Raw genomic sequence first — 16,081 nt, forward strand, 5'->3', positions numbered from 1 at the left:
GTTTCTTCACTTCTGTGCTATTTAAAATTGCTTCACTGATTAACTGGACTGGTTTTTCCAAAATCTGAGTCATTCTTGGTGTACTTTAAACCAGCCTTGCTGTGGCTGATTGCAGTTCTAGTCCAAAAGCCTCTGGTGGGCGCTAGGTTAGGAAATGCTGAAATAAACTTACGTACATTGCTTTACTTTGAGGAAACTGCATCTGCTTTATGTTCCAAATATTCTGATTTAAATCAGACCACTATGTTTTAGGAGAATCAAATGCCTTAATGTGCATTGGAGCAATCTTAGTGTCTACTAGCCCTAGGTCTCATCTGCACCAGACCAGTCGGAGTCTTAACTGCATGTCTTTCTTTGAGGATCCTTCACCATTTTATGTTTAATCTGCTGAGAAAATTGTAGAAGTTCCTTGACTGAAATATAGCTTCCAGAGTTGAAGGAATGAGGGTTGCTTTATACAGACAGATGGCCCACAGTATGAAAAGAGGATGCAGGCCGTTCTATGTGGGCTTCTCTTTCGACAGTGCCTACCTGAAGCCTAACCTGTAGTTGAAATGAATACTCTAATTCTTGACTTGAATGTATAATCAGAAAATCCTCTTCTGTAGGCTGATGCAGGTTGGTGAAGAGTTTTGTGGCAGCAAGTCGGAGGTTTTGCAAGAATCCATTAGAAAACAAAGTGTGAATTATTTCAAGAACTATCACAGGTAAGAGCTACAATAGTAGGCTAGTTGTTGTAGGAGGTCGATGTCCCTTTCAGGTTTTCAAGTCGTTAAGTGCAGGCCATAAATGCAAAACGTTTTATGTTTGGAAAATGAATGCTCTGTATAAAATGTTTAAATTTTATCAATGTTCTTTCTGAAAACTTTATTTTACAAGGTGCATAGTACAGTAAGCCTGCAACTGAAGTGGGGGCTTGCGTTCCATGGATCGTGCCTAAAGCCAAGATCATGTATAGTCAAAATGCATTGGGCTCATTGGCAGGTGGGATTGCCAAAGTCATTTTTCTCAGAACTCCACCATCTGTCTATCTATCATCTATCTATCATCTATCTATCTATCATCTATATCTATCTATCTATCTATCATCTATCTATCATCTATCTAATCTATCTATCTATCATCTATCTATCTCTATCTATCATCTATCTATCATCTATCTATCTATCTATCATCTATCTATCTATCATCTATCTATCTATCTATCATCTATCTATCTATCATCTATCTATCTATCTTATCTATTTGCCACACACATAAAGCTGAATGCACACAAGTTAAATGTGTGCAAGTTGCAGGCTTACTGTAGTTTACTTCAATGCATTGGTGTTATGGGGACATATTTTTAGTAACATTTCCCGTAAATTCCTGTCTCGTGCCTGGTTCCCAGCTACTGTTTTCACTACATAGAAGCAAGGCTAGATTTGCCACAGGGACGGAGGAAGATGCCTTATACCAGGGCAGGCTGTTTGACCACCTGTGCACCTGTGTTGTCTAATCCAACTTGCAGGAGCACATCAGGGTCTCAGGTGGAGGTCTTCCATGTCACCTGCTCTTTGATGGGGAACCTTTGGCCCTCCAGATGTTGCTGAACGGAAACAGTTCCCATCAGCCCAAGCCACCATGGCCAGTGGCCAGGAATGATGAGAATGGTACTTCAGCAACTCCAGAGAGCCACAGGTTTCCTACACCTACAACTGGAGATGACTGAGACTCAACTGGGGACTTTCTTCATTTGGTCTGCCATTTGAGCTATTGTCTATTGCAGGGAGAGCTAGCACTGTGCCCTCCAGGTGTCCATGGACTCCTAGCTCACATAATCTCTTGACTGTTGCCCATGTCAGCTAAGGCTGATGGGAACTGAAGTCCAACAACATCTGGAGGGCACCACATTGTGTACCCTGGTCTACTTTAAATATGTCGCTGCTTAAGTCTCTAAATGCTTGCTTCAGAGAATACTGCCTTGTATTTTCAAACACATAACAAAAAATATAGGGAGAATATTGTGACTGTTGAATATACAGGGTTTGGCAATTGCTGCCAAAAGGTAATTTTAAAATATTTATCATTGTTTTTGCATAGGCTATTGAGGAAGAAACTTGATTCATTTCAGTGCTTTTACCTACTGGGTAATAATTTGGACTGAGGGTGATTGTTGCATACTGATGTTGAATGGGTGCTGTAGAGATTTGATTGGCTAATGTTGTCTACAAAGCCCTTTGAAGATGTAGCAATTTCCATTGGACTGTAAAAATATTGTATGTGTATTAGAGCCTGAATCACCTAAAGCTTTCAGGAGTTTTAGGCTTTTGACTTCAAGTGGATACGGCTCTTACTCCTCATTGTGTGCTTTAATTAAGAACCGTTAGATACTTTTGTAGATGCATTAGTTCATAAGAGCTACCCAGCTGGTAGCTCTTTAAAGATCATTGTCTTTGATTTGTTCATCTTGACATATGTAGACAGGTGAGCTATAGATACAGTGATGCCATCAAAAAGCTGTAATATAGAGATGCCATTAAGAACATTGATTTATATAACCTATGACATAGACTGAATGTATTAAGCAATTTTATTGGGAGGTAGCATTATTTTTGAGAATAAGTGTTTGAGTGCTGGGGGTGATAATTGACAACCTTACTCATAAAGGACCTTTCAGGTAAGAGTGGCTCAGGGATTCAGAAGGAAGGAACTGGTAGATTTGCCTCTGCGATTTGGGAACTCAAGTAATACATGCCTCTTGGAAGCAGACCATGCCTTGTTGCCAAGCCTACACTACATTACTGGAAACACAAGTGTACACATATCATCAGCTGAAGTGTGATTTCTCCAGATCTTGGACTTAGGTTTGTGGCACACCATGGGAATGTTGCCTTGCATAGTGGTTCGGAAAGGGCAAGTCCCATTTTGGATTAAAACAGAGGTTGCATTTATTACAATGTAAATCTCTTACATCAAATCGCTTTTGAAATAGAAGGCCACTTACAAAGCATAAAAATAGTAAACCAGTGCATGATATATGCAAGGAGTTCATAGGCATTGCTCTGCCTGGACCAACAGATTGACTTCTGGAAAGAGAGAGAGCGAGAAGCAGAAGAGCTGAAAAGCTCATAATGCTCTGTTTTAAAACGCAGAGTTAGAGTAGGAACAAACTTCCTGGGATTCAGTGATTAAGATTATTAGAGCTGTTATCTTGTTAGCCACTGAAACAAAGCCTATTCTAGATATCTGTTGAATTGCACTTGTTGATTGATGGGCACTTTCAATAGTTCCTGGTAAAAAGACATGTGATTATGTCATACCCTTTGAAAATTGTGTTTCCCTTCCCCACCCTTTTTAGCCAAATGAGAAGGATATCAATTAACTCAAAGCATGTTTCTCCTTGCAATATACGAACAGTGGTGAACATGTTAGCAAAGCTTATGCTGTTTTATTTAAGCAGTGTTTTTTATCGATTGCCTGGAAAGCACTGGCAATTAATGTTTCTTTTTCAGACGCAAGACTTGGTTTTTAAAGCTTTGATCTTGTCTGAGAATATTTCATTGCCGCCAATTCCCCCCCCCCGCCCCATTTTTCTTGAATTCTTGGCATGACTGTTTAGATGTGATAATAATAATAATAATTTATTATTTATACCCCGCCCATCTGGCTGGGCCTCCCCAGCCACTCTGGGCAGCTTCCATAGAAACCAAAAATACAGTAAAATATCACACGTTAAAAACTTCCCTGAACAGGGCTGCCTTAAGATGTCTTCTGAATGTCAGGTAGTTGTTTATCGCTTTGACATCTCCTGGAAGGGCGTTCCACAGGGCGGGCACCACTACCGAGAAGGCCCTCTGCCTGGTTCCCTGTAGCTTTGCTTCTCGCAATGAGGGAACCGCCAGAAGGCCCTCGGCGCTGGACCTCAGCGTCCGGGCAGAATGATGGGGGTGGAGACGCTCCTTCAGGTATACTGGACCGAGGCCGTTTAGGGCTTTAAAGGTCAGCACCAACACTTTGAATTGTGTTCGGAAATGTACTGGGAGCCAATGTAGGTCTTTCAAGACCTGTGTGATGAAAAATAACTTCTGGAAACAGAACAAAATGTGCATTTGTGCTTTTGCATCATACAAAGGAAATATAGGGAACTGTGACTTTTAATCTGGTTTTGTAAGAGACTGGCTAGGTTTGCATGCTTTCTGGGCGACAACGTGCCTGTCACCCAGAAAAGGGTTGCTTTTAAAAGTCTGGTACAGATTAATCCGTTTTGCATTACTTTCTATGGGAAAGCTTGCCTTGGTTTTGGAACGCTTTGGTTTTGGAACAGACTTCTGGAACGGATTACGTTTGAGAACCAAGGTACCACTGTACTAAATTTTCCCAGTTCTGACCATTGGTACACAATTGGTACATATTTTTATTGCAGAGGATTTACTACTCTTTTCATCACTCTACCCAGGGAGGGCTTGTGTAGGTGTTTCCTTTGTTGTTGTTGCTTAAGCTTCATGGAAACATGGGTAGGAAACAGTTTATCTCACCCCTCAGTCCTTTCCTTCTCATTTGGCTCCTATGTGGCTGCAAGAGATCCGTTTTGGAGAACCATGTAGTAGAGATGTGATTAGCTCATTAACGGAGGATCATTAAAGAATAGCAGAATTTGATTTAGTGGAACTGCAGCTAGGTTCTTAATTTCTCAATATAGTTGACTTGTTACACCCTTTGCCTTTGCTGACACTAAACTTTGTTTTAGAACCCGCCTCGAAGAACTGCGAATGTTCTTGGAGAACGAGACGTGGGAGCTTTGTCCTGTGAAATCAAGCTTCAGCATATTACAGCTTCATGTAAGTCCTAGCCATGTTAAAAAGCAGGAATGGGACGAATGCTTAACATAAATGGTTAAGGCTACTTTGGCCAAGACTGTTGAAGGGTTTGCCATTATCTTGACTTTCACTGTACATTTGCAGTGACTGTGTTGTACTAGGGAAACAAAACACAGCGTGGTGATACCTTAAAGCACCGTATGCATTTTGTATTCAGAATAGGAAGGACCAAATTTTAAAAGAAGTTCTTGGATGTGCAAAGTGTTTTTCACTTGCCAATAAGCTCTTTTGCACCTTGTGCTGTAAAACGACATGAGAAAGATAAAAATAAATCCAAATGCGATGTTTTGCTTGTGCTACAGATTGTATGCATTGTCTTGCACAAATGGAAACATGACAGCTGTTGTGGGGCCTACTTGCTAACAGCAGTGTGTGAACTTGGGGCAAGGGATATATGTGGGAGGGGTCTTTTTGTTTACTGGATTCAGCCCTTCTGCTGCCTTTGGACATCATTCCAAGCAATTGTTTTGTTTGATAAGAACAAGCTGCAGTGAACCTTGCATGTATTCCTCCTTTAGTGTGACTGTGAGGACTGGAAGTTATCACTTCTGATGGAAGCTTAGCACAGTTCAGCATGTTATACAAACCTAAACTATGTGTAATGTTAACTATGGCTTTTTTAAACAAGCAAGCTTCATAGCCAGTGTTTTGAATTTGGCTTGTTTAAGATGGCTTGTTTAAGATGTTTAAGGTGAACCATAGTTTGTTAAGTCTGGATGATGGGACAAACTGTGATTAAACTGGAAGCAAAAGCTTCCAAACTTGCAGTTGCAGTGGAGCAATATAGGGAACATGAGGGTAACAGTGGCTCGTTCTTTTTATGCTAAACAATGGTTTTGCATGATGTCCAAATAGAGTCAGCATTTGTGCATCCCATGCTATTTCCAGCATTCAAGGTAGTGATAAAACCAGATGCTATGATAAAAAGAAAACTTGTTAAAATTCACTTTTAGCAGCCATTTATATTGATTGATTTTTAAGCAACTGTAAATGCAGAGGCATTGTAATTCTCATAATTTGCTTTTTTAAAAGTCTGCTGTAACGTAATTCATCACGATGCTTCACTAATGAACTTAATATGTGTTTTGAAAGTCTTTCATTTCCAAGCTGCAGGGGGTGTTTTGCCTGAAGTAATTGGGCAAGTGTGTTAGAATTAGACAAGCATCAAATTAATGGTTACATTTGCAGTCTTTAAAAAAAAAATGAATTGAAAGAAGGAAAGCCATGTTAGCTGAAAGACAAACACCGCAGTGCTTGTCAAGAAACCGCTCCTTTATTATGTGGATCAATATTTAAACTGCATGGCAGAGCCTATAAATCACCTGTTTTGTGTTAATAGGAATTTAAGTTCATGGCACAGTCCCGTTCCCCTTCTGTGTCGCCAAGCAAGCAGCCTGCTTCAGAAATAGAAAGAACCATAACTCTGTTTGAGCAGTACTGTAATGGAGGGAATCCCTTTGAAATCCAAGCCAACAACAGAGATGACGAGACTGAGGATGTGCTGGCTTCCAATGGGGTAAGGGAACACTCTGATGAGCTCTTAGTATTATGTGAGACACGGTGTTTCTAACCAGTTAATTTTCAAAATGGAGGTTGCAAAATAATAATACTTCAAACAGGGAATTCCCTCTCGACATGCCTGGTGTTACTGTCAAAATCTTGATTCAGGGCAGCTCAGTTGATAGAGCACAAGAATCTCAAATGTCAGGGTTGTGAGCTTGAACCCCACATTGGGCAAAAAGATTCCTGCATTACAGAGGGTCAGACTGGATGACCCTCGTGGTCCCTTCCAACTTTACAAGTCTATGGTTCCATGTTGGGAATCATAGCATCCTGGTTACTTAACACAAACGCTCCTAGATGCACCCGCCCACCTGTAAGAACCCAGTTAGAACCTTGGTCTATGAGGGAGATTGGGGTGACAAAATAGGACTATAGTCTCAGGACTATTTTGGGGGGCCTATCTTCCAGAACAGACTGGATTCACTCTGTAATGCAAACTCCAGGTCATTACTAAATCTGTTGAAACTTGCATTCAGTTGATTAGATTATTTACTTGTGCTTTGGTTGACCTAAACTCTCTGTATAAAATTAAAAACGCATTTCTCCTCCTCTGTGGTACGCAGGATTTGTATACCTGTTCATCGGTGAACACTTTGTGCACCCGATGAAGTGAGCTCTGATCCATGAAAGCTTATGCCACAATGACTTTGTTAGGCTTTAGGGCTGCATAAGACTCTGTGTTGCTATTGCTGCTACAGACTAAAAAACTGGCCTGTATGGAATCCTGCCCGGTTTACATATGCATCTTGTCTAAAGCAGCTGATAGCTGAAGGGCAAATGAGCCTCTGCCACATAAATCCCATAGTGGTGGTTTAATTTTTTTCTTGTACAGTTCCTAATGAATTAATATTCAGATTCATGGTCACTGTCAAGGATTGGCCTTTCTGTTGCTACAATGCGAGTCGCGTTGTGTTTTCCTATAAGTAACTGATTGGTCCTACTATCATCACGGAACTGACACATTCTCAGATCGCTAGGGGGCGCAATGATCACATATACCAGCAACTGGCTATGACTTTCTGTAAGTTGTAGTATATATTTTCTGCAACCTTGTTTTGGATTGCCCATGGTAATACTGACTTCTATTCTATTATGGAGGCTGACATATGTAGTTCTGCAAGGCTTGCTGTTTCACCTTGTTTTGGTTAGTACTTGCTGTGGTGCATCCCCACTCTCCAGGATCTGGATAATTAGTGAATTATCAGACTGTCATGAAAATGAATTTGTACAGGGCTCTTTCTTTCTTTCTTTCTTTCTTTCTTTCTTTCTGTTTTGTGTTCTCTGTGACACTTGGGATACAGAACATTCTGTGAGGAAGGAACTAGAACGCTGAAGAAAATGAGTTATATGCATGTTTTCCTCAAATTTGGTTGGGCAGTTGTTAGATCTGCAGACATTAAAAAATGAGTTTTATTAATCTTACATGTGGCTTTAATTTCCTGGACAGGACTTAGCAAATATTTTAAATTATGGTGGTTTGCAATTTATTATCATTTTGCAGCCTCTTATATTCGGATCAAAAGTTTAGTTGCATTGTTTCTCTTACTTAACTGAAAGCTGCTGTTGGTAGTGGTTCAGCGTTCAGCATTTTTCTTTCAAACAATTTATCACAATTATGCTTGTTTTGCTTAGATTTCTCGTCTGTCCCACCCTGTGGCTCATTCAATGCAGTGGGCTTGCCACTTAGGTGAGGGTTCAGTTCCAGGGGCCCACCTGAAAAGGCAAAATTGTGCAAAGTCTGGAACCCCTGGAATCGCCCTCTACCCCCATGAGGGGTCTAGGGAGGTCGTGAGAGGGACCCATGATATTCCATGGGCTTTCCCATGACCTTCCCGGACTGTGGTAAGTGAGGAGGCACCTTTCTTACCGGCCTCTAGGACTCTCAGAGAACCCTCACGCCCCTTTCCTAGAGTCTGGTAAGGAAGGCACCGCCTTGCTTGCGGGGCTTAGGGAAGATGGCGGGAGGGCTCTGGAATGCTGTCAGAGCCCTCCTCTCTTCCCGAAGCCTGTAAGATAAACTCACTGGGACCCAGTATGTGTGTGGGGTGTGTGTGTGAATAAATGGGGAGCAGAGAACAGTGGGTTTTCCCAGCTCTCCATTTAGTTATTTAATCCCCCACAATTGTAAGGTTACAATTGTGTAAAGAAAATGAGTGCAAGTTCCAGTCTGTCTGTCTGTCTGTCTGTCTGTCTGTCTATCTGTCTGTCTATCTATCTATCTATCTATCTATCTATCTATCTATCTATCCAGAACTGAATCTGACTAGTCCAGATATTATTTGCTGTGTAAAAAACCTATAGTACTGTAGTTGTCTTTTTTGAAGAAGAAGTTTTTGTCTGGTGAGCAAGGTATCTGCCACTCACCAGGGGAAGAATGACAGGAACAGTATCTTAACTTCAGACAACGTTGCTCCGTGTACGGAATTAAAGTCTAAGGACCACTGAGGCGTTTTATGTGCCTTCTGAGTTACTGCACAGGAGCTGAAAGCGCTTACGGTTTATTTTGATAGTATGAATCGGATGAGCAGGAAAAGAGTGCCTATCAAGAGTATGACAGCGATAGCGACGTTCCTGAAGAACTGAAGAGAGACTATGTTGATGAACAGACTGGAGATGCCCCGGTAAAAAGGTACCTTGAACATACATTTCATAACTTATTTTTTCTGACATGCTTAAGCATAAACATATATACTGTCAACTCATCCTTAGTGGGACTTCGAAAGCCCCCCCCATGCATATCTTAAGGTAACTCTTTCTACATCCATTTGTCTAGCGAGGAACACTCCCTATGTGCCAGATATATGCCACGAAAGCCCCTGCGTAGTGCAGAGTATTCTGGGTCCATGTTCTAGGATGCCATCTGTTTAAAAGCAGGGATGCGTCATCTGCGACGCTCGTGTTGTTTTTGGACTCCAGCTCCCATCAGCCTCAGCCAGCATGGCCAGTTGTCAGGGATGATGGGAGTTGGAGTCCAGCAGCATCTGGGATAGCCACAGGATAGCCATCCTTGGTATAAAGAGAGAATTGCCTAGGCCTGTTAGTTGTTAACCATGTACCTGTGTAAACTGAGCATGCATGTTAAAGGACAGGAAGCAAGCAAGCTTCTACAGCTGCTCTTGGCAGTGATGGGCAAGTGATGGTTAAGCAAAGCTTGTCTGCTATTACTGATCTTCTCACTAGGGAACCCTTGATAGTCAACTGAGGAACTCCGGAACACTGTTTGGAAAAGCACTATTTGATGTTCATGCTTTTTATCAGCCACCTTGGAAGTTTTTTAAACTGTTACAGGGGAAAGCCCCACATCTGGTTGTGACCTGCATTAGTTCTGAAGGTGGTGGTGGTACCCAAAGCAGAGCATCTGACTATGTCTAGAGAGCAGCCAGGTTCATATAGGAGCAAGCAGTCCTTCTCTCAGCAATGGCCACCAGCTTGGATGGGTTTAAAAAAACCAATTCATGGAGGATAAAAGGTTGTCAGAGGCTCCTAAATCTGATATCTTTGTTTTCTACCGCCACTGTTGGAGGGAGTATGCATCTGAATTTCAATTGCTTGGAAACCGCAGGAGGCGAGAGCACTGTTGTACTCAGGTCTGGCTTGCTGGTTTCCCACAGGCATCTGGGTTGGCCACTGTGAGAGCAGGATGCTGAACAGGTGCGCCACTCACCTGATCCAATAGAGCTCTTCTGATGTTCTTAGATTAGAGAAGGTGTAGTAGTAGTATCTTTATTACGGCCATTGGCCCATCACACGACAGTTTCCCATACCAACATAATGTACTTAAACCTCCAAATTTAAAACCGCCAAGACTTACAAGAAACAGACAAGAACCAAAGCAAAACAAAAACAAAAGACCAACATCATACATTACAATAAATTTGTAAGATAAACATCGCCCTCTACTCATAAATTAGTAGAAGACATCAATGGTGAAATCACCTAATTACATCCTAAAACATAGATCATAGTTTAAAGAGATTATCCGAGCCGCACAGGAGTCCGTTTCTCTTCTTTAGGGATAGGACGCTGATCAAGAATCTGGCAACCATGAGTGATCTTAGGGGGTCATCATCATTTAATAGATATCTCAGTTTGTCTTCATTCGTATCATCGGCAATTCCCTTTAGATATTGAGCAAGAAACTTGCTCCTGGCCGACGAGTGAAAAGCACAATCAAAAATTATGTGATGCAACGATTCCGGTGCCCCACAATTACAATCACATAAGAGCGATATCTGTCCATTGGAGAATCTATTTCACAGCACGTTCGATGGGAACGTGTTGAATCTTGCCTTTACAAAGGCATATCTATGAGCCGAAGAAGTTAAGGAATTCAAATACCGTATTTTTCGCACTATAGGACGCATTTTCCCCCCTCCAAAAATGAAGGGGAAATGTGTGTGCGTCCTATGGTGCGAATGCAGGCTTTCGCTGAAGCCTGGAGAGCGAGAGGGGTCGGTGCGCACCGACCCCTCAAGCTCTCCAGGCTTCAGGAGAGCCCCACCGCCAGCCCCACAAGCTCGGGGGACAGCGGGGAGGCGGAACGCCGCCATCCCGCTGTCCCCCGACTTGGCTAGAACGCTGGCGGGGGGGAGAAGCCTGCTCCTCCCCGTCGCCAGCCCTGCAAACTCGGGGGACAGCGGGAGAGGCGCAGCGCGCCATCCCGCTGTCCCCCGACTTGGCTAGAAGGCTGGCGACGGGGAGCAGCCTGCTCCTCCCCGTCGCCAGCCCCGCAAACTCGGGGGACAGCGGGAGAGGCGCAGCGCGCCCTTCCCGCTGTCCCCCGACTTGGCTAGAAGGCTGGCGGGGGGGGGGAGAAGCCGGCTCCTCCCCGTCGCCAGCCCCGCAAACTCGGGAGACAGCGGGAGAGGCGCAGCGCGCCATCCCGCTGTCCCCCACTTGGCTAGAAGGCTGGTGGGGGGAGAAGCCTGCTCCTCCCCGTCGCCAGCCCTGCAAACTCGGGGGACAGCGGGAGAGGCGCAGCGCGCCATCCCGCTGTCCCCCGACTTGGCTAGAAGGCTGGCGGGGGGAGAAGCCTGCTCCTCCCCGTCGCCAGCCCTGCAAACTCGGGGGACAGCGGGAGAGGCGCAGCGCGCCATCCCGCTGTCCCCCGACTTGGCTAGAAGGCTGGCGGGGGGAGAAGCCTGCTCCTCCCCGTCGCCAGCCCTGCAAACTTGGGGGACAGCGGGAGAGGCGCAGCGCGCCATCCCGCTGTCCCCCGACTTGGCTAGAAGGCTGGCGACGGGGAGAAGCCGGCTCCTCCCCGTCGCCAGCCCTGCAAACTCGGGGGACAGCGGGAGAGGCGCAGCGCGCCCTTCCCGCTGTCCCCCGACTTGGCTAGAAGGCTGGCGACAGGGAGAAGCCTGCTCCTCCCCGTCGCCAGCCCTGCAAACTCGGGGGACAGCGGGAGAGGCGCAGCGCGCCCTTCCCGCTGTCCCCCGACTTGGCTAGAAGGCTGGCGACAGGGAGAAGCCTGCTCCTCCCCGTCGCCAGCCCTGCAAACTCGGGGGACAGCGGGAGAGGCGCAGCGCGCCCTTCCCGCTGTCCCCCGACTTGGCTAGAAGGCTGGCGACAGGGAGAAGCCTGATCCTCCCCGTCGCCAGCCCTGCAAACTCGGGGGACAGCGGGAGAGGCGCAGCGCGCCCTTCCCGCTGTCCCCCGACTTGGCTAGAAGGCTGGCGACAGGGAGAAGCCTGATCCTCCCCGTTGCCAGCCCTGCAAACTCGGGGGACAGCGGGAGAGGCGCAGCGCGCCCTTCCTGCTGTCCCCCGACTTGGCTAGAAGGCTGGCAACGGGGAGAAGCCTGCTCCTCCCGGTCGACAGCCCCGCAAACTCGGGGGACAGCGGGAGAGGCGCAGCGCGCCATCCCGCTGTCTCCCGACATGGTTTGGAGGCTGGCGGAGGGCTTCCTCCTCCCCCAGCCCCGCAAGCTCCCAGAGCGATGCCAAAGCTGCGCGCAGCTTCGGCATGGCTCTGGGTCCCGTTCTGGGGGAGGGGGAAGCTCAGGCTTCCCCCGCCCTAGCCCCGCGCCTGGGGGGGGAAAATAAATTTCCCCCCCTTTATTTCCCCCCCCAAATCTACGTGCGTCCTATGGACCGGTGCGTCCTTTCGTGCGAAAAATACGGTAGTTTGGGAGCCTTAAGAGGGGTAATAAACCAAGGTTTAGAGGTGAGCAGGTACCATTGCCCAAGACCATTTTCTGCTGCAAGTCCATCTCCTCTAGTTTACAGGTTAGAGAAGGTGGAGATCTAAAATGGGTGGAAGCTGCACAACTCCGTTTAGCATCTTACAAGGCAGATTAGTAACAACGTGGAGGCAAATGAATGCTACTTTGGGAATGAGAAAATAGATCTTTGCAAATGGAGGCATTAGCGTTAAAGCTTTTACATCCACATGATCTTCATAGCTAAAAAGTCAGCAAGAGCTTTGCTTGGCCTTTGTAGCTCCGATAATTATTCCATGAAGAAATTAAAATGCTGCACGCTCCAGCTAAAATAAAGCCATTTATCATTTTAAGCGCTTGGGCTAAGACCTTTTTTTCCCCATCCTTTTGTTAATTGGCAAAATTGAAATTAGGCATGACTTCAGTATGACTTAATTACTAAGGGTATGAGGTGATAAATGTATTCCTGTTGTAGAAGATAGATAAACAGGTGTGGAAGCCCGAGGCTACTAGGAAGCGATGTTCTGTTCCGACTAAAGGAGCCATCTTTTATTTTATTCTCTCAAAATGAAAGTAACATTTTACCTAACTCCCAATACAGTGGTGCCTCAGGTTACATACGCTTCAGGTTACAGACTCCACTAACCCAGAAATAGTACCTCAGGTTAAGAACTTTGCTTCAGGATGAGAACAGAAATTGCTCAGCGGCGGTGCGGCAGCAGGAGGCCCCATTAACTAAAGTGGTGCTTCAGGTTAAGAACAGTTTCAGGTTAAGAACGGACCTTGGGATCGAATTAAGTACTTAACCCGAGGTACCACTGTACTTCTTAATTCCAGTCAAAGCCTTGCCATTACTGGGCCACCCATATCTACCCCGAATGCAAATTGTTCAGAAGGATGCTTAAGCCCCTTCATTTCTAGATCTGGGCTAGAGAACTTGTTTTAGCCTGAAGGGCCGTATTTCCTTCTGGGCAGCTTTCCAAGGGGCCGCATAGCAGCGTGTTTACTTACAAAACATTATTATACTCTGCTCCTTTAGTGGCAAGAACAAAATATAAACGGAACATTAACTTCCCCATCTGTGTGGTCCATGTCTGTGTACTTATACCTAATAATTTTTCTACCTAGTATTTCTCGAGAAACTTTGAGAAGCAGGAAGCGATCAGATTATTGCCTCAGTAAGGTGAACGCTCCCATTTTGACCAACACTACACTGAATGTAATAAGACTTGTTGGTAAGTGAAATGGTTTCTTGCTTTCTTAATACAACCTGCATGTTTTATCAGTGTGTGTGTGTTTTATATTTAGAATTGCCCTGCTTTTAAAACTTTATAGCAGGAGTGTCATGGTCTCATCTTTGAATAGTTCTGAGTTGCCATTGCTGTTACATTTTTGTTACCAAAAAATACAAAAATTACGATGTGAAACAAAAATGATAAAAGATTGCAAGATAATTTATCATGAAGAGATTCTGCAGTATATTTACAAAAGAAAAGCACGGCAAAAGCACACCAGGAGGGGAGAACTAGTAATAACGATTAATTCAAAGAATGGAATATGCTTCATTTCAAAAAGGCTTCATGAAAATATTCCCATTTAGTAATCCACCACATTATCTTACAACATTTTCACAGGTGTGTGCAATCAGTCCCTAGCTATTGTTTAATGTAATTAACCTGGGGTTCTCAGGCAATCAATGCCTCCTTATAGTGCTCTTCCTTTTCCTACCACCCTTTTTAGCTTCATTAGCTCTCAACTGCTCCCATATTTTAGCTGTTTTTCTGTAGTCTTTCCAGTGTCTGGCATATAATATCCATGCTGATTGGAGTATATCTGGCACGTGTTCAACTTTCTTTATTTTCCTAAGAGGCGACATGATAGGAAGTGTATAAAATTATGTGTGGTATAAAGAAAATGGATAGAGTGCATTCCCCTCCCCATCTCTTATAATAATAGAATTCAAGTACATCCCATGGATTCAGGACAGACAAAAGGAAGTACTTCTTTGCACAGAGCCTAGATCAGTGATGGCCAAACTTGGCCCTCCAGCTGTTTTGGGACTACAACTCCCATCATCCCTAGCTAACAGGTCCAGTGGTCAGGGATGATGGGAATTGTAGTCCCAAAACAGCTGGAGGTCCAAGTTTGGCCATCACTGGCCTAGATAAACTATGGAATTCTTTCCCAGAAGAAGCAGCGATGGCTGCCAACTCGGATGGCTTCAATCAGGGGTGCCGTTAAATAAAATATGGGGGCCTAGGCAGGTAAGTCCCGCCCCACATAACCACATAATTGATCATACGACACGGCACACAGACACCATTTGAATGGCAATGCCCATCAACTTTGGGAGGAAACCCCTCAAATGTTTTATTTGGGGGGCCGAAGGGACCCCGGCCCCTAGGAGTTGGCTCCTATGGCTTCAGTAGAAGATTAGACAAGTTCATGGAGGGTGCCTACAAACCCTCGGGCCTGTATGCTGTCTCCATACCAGATGCAGTGTGCTTCTGAGCAGCAGTTGCTGGAATCAGATGGGAGAGCAGGTCCTGCTTTCAGCTTTCCATAGGCATCTGTTTGGCCACTGAGAACAAGATGATGGGCTAGACTGGCCACTGGCCTGAGCTAGCAGAGCTCTTCTTATGTTCTTGTGAATGTAAGGTTTTATTTAACAGGCGGCGATGTGTCAGACATGCTGTAATTTGGTTACAACGCCCACTACTTAATGTTAGCTAGGATGCAAACCTTGGAGAATACTTGTACTGAGCCAACGTGTGTTCCCACAAATGTGCTTTTTCACTGACTGGTGTAACAGAAAGTCCTTCGGTGTTTGGGGGCTTTTTATTGCCTTTTACGATGCTTAGAACAAAAAGTTATCACATGAAGTCATTACCTTAATCTACAATGTAGGTAAATGGATTTTCATCTGATGGACACGAGGGAATGTAATTGAATTGTGTTGTGTGGAACCTCATTTCCATGCATCCTTGCCAGCAATCTTGTTCTCCCCATGCTGTTACCTGAAACTTCGTTAGACTCTGGGAAAACATTGCCTTTGTGAGCATAACCTACGCACTCTGAGCTCTTCTGGGATGCTGCAGTAATAATTTGATAAATATTGCTCAATATTTCTTGGCCAAACGCATGGTATCTTTCTCTGAACTAATAAGACTGTTGACACATCTGGTTGAAGAACATGCAGAATTGCCGTCTAAAAATCATTCTTTACGGAGTTTAAATTAATTTGGCAAAGATTATGTTGTTCATTACTTACAAGCCAGAAATGTGAGGAAAGATTTTTGTGCCCGAACTCCCAGTTCTTTGGTTGTTCTTTATTTCCTTCCTTCATAGCTTCTTCAAAGGATATCCCTAGCTAGGTTGGCCATTATGGGGTAGAACTGGCCATATTCCAGTGTATTTAGGGAATATTGAAAGAATGCATTATCTAAAGCACAGATGATAAAGTGTTGTCTCTCAGATCAATAACCTGGAGCATGGAAGG

The 16,081-nt window shown here is 44.6% G+C and overlaps 1 protein-coding gene across 2 annotated transcripts in view; it reads left to right on the forward strand.

The window, feature by feature from the left end:
* Positions 1–16,081, forward strand: part of VPS50 (VPS50 subunit of EARP/GARPII complex) — an 85,119-nt gene that overhangs the window by 34,815 nt on the left and 34,223 nt on the right. For both annotated transcript variants that reach the window (XM_053409608.1, XM_053409607.1), the window contains exons 16-20: positions 609–707; positions 4,730–4,820; positions 6,199–6,375; positions 8,933–9,051; positions 13,711–13,817. In XM_053409608.1, coding sequence (XP_053265583.1) covers positions 609–707; positions 4,730–4,820; positions 6,199–6,375; positions 8,933–9,051; positions 13,711–13,817 — 593 coding nt within the window. The remainder of the gene's footprint in view (positions 1–608; positions 708–4,729; positions 4,821–6,198; positions 6,376–8,932; positions 9,052–13,710; positions 13,818–16,081) is intronic.

The sequence above is a fragment of the Podarcis raffonei genome, chromosome 12 (genome assembly GCF_027172205.1).
Source record: "Podarcis raffonei isolate rPodRaf1 chromosome 12, rPodRaf1.pri, whole genome shotgun sequence".
In the NCBI taxonomy this organism is placed as follows: Eukaryota; Metazoa; Chordata; class Lepidosauria; order Squamata; family Lacertidae; genus Podarcis; species Podarcis raffonei.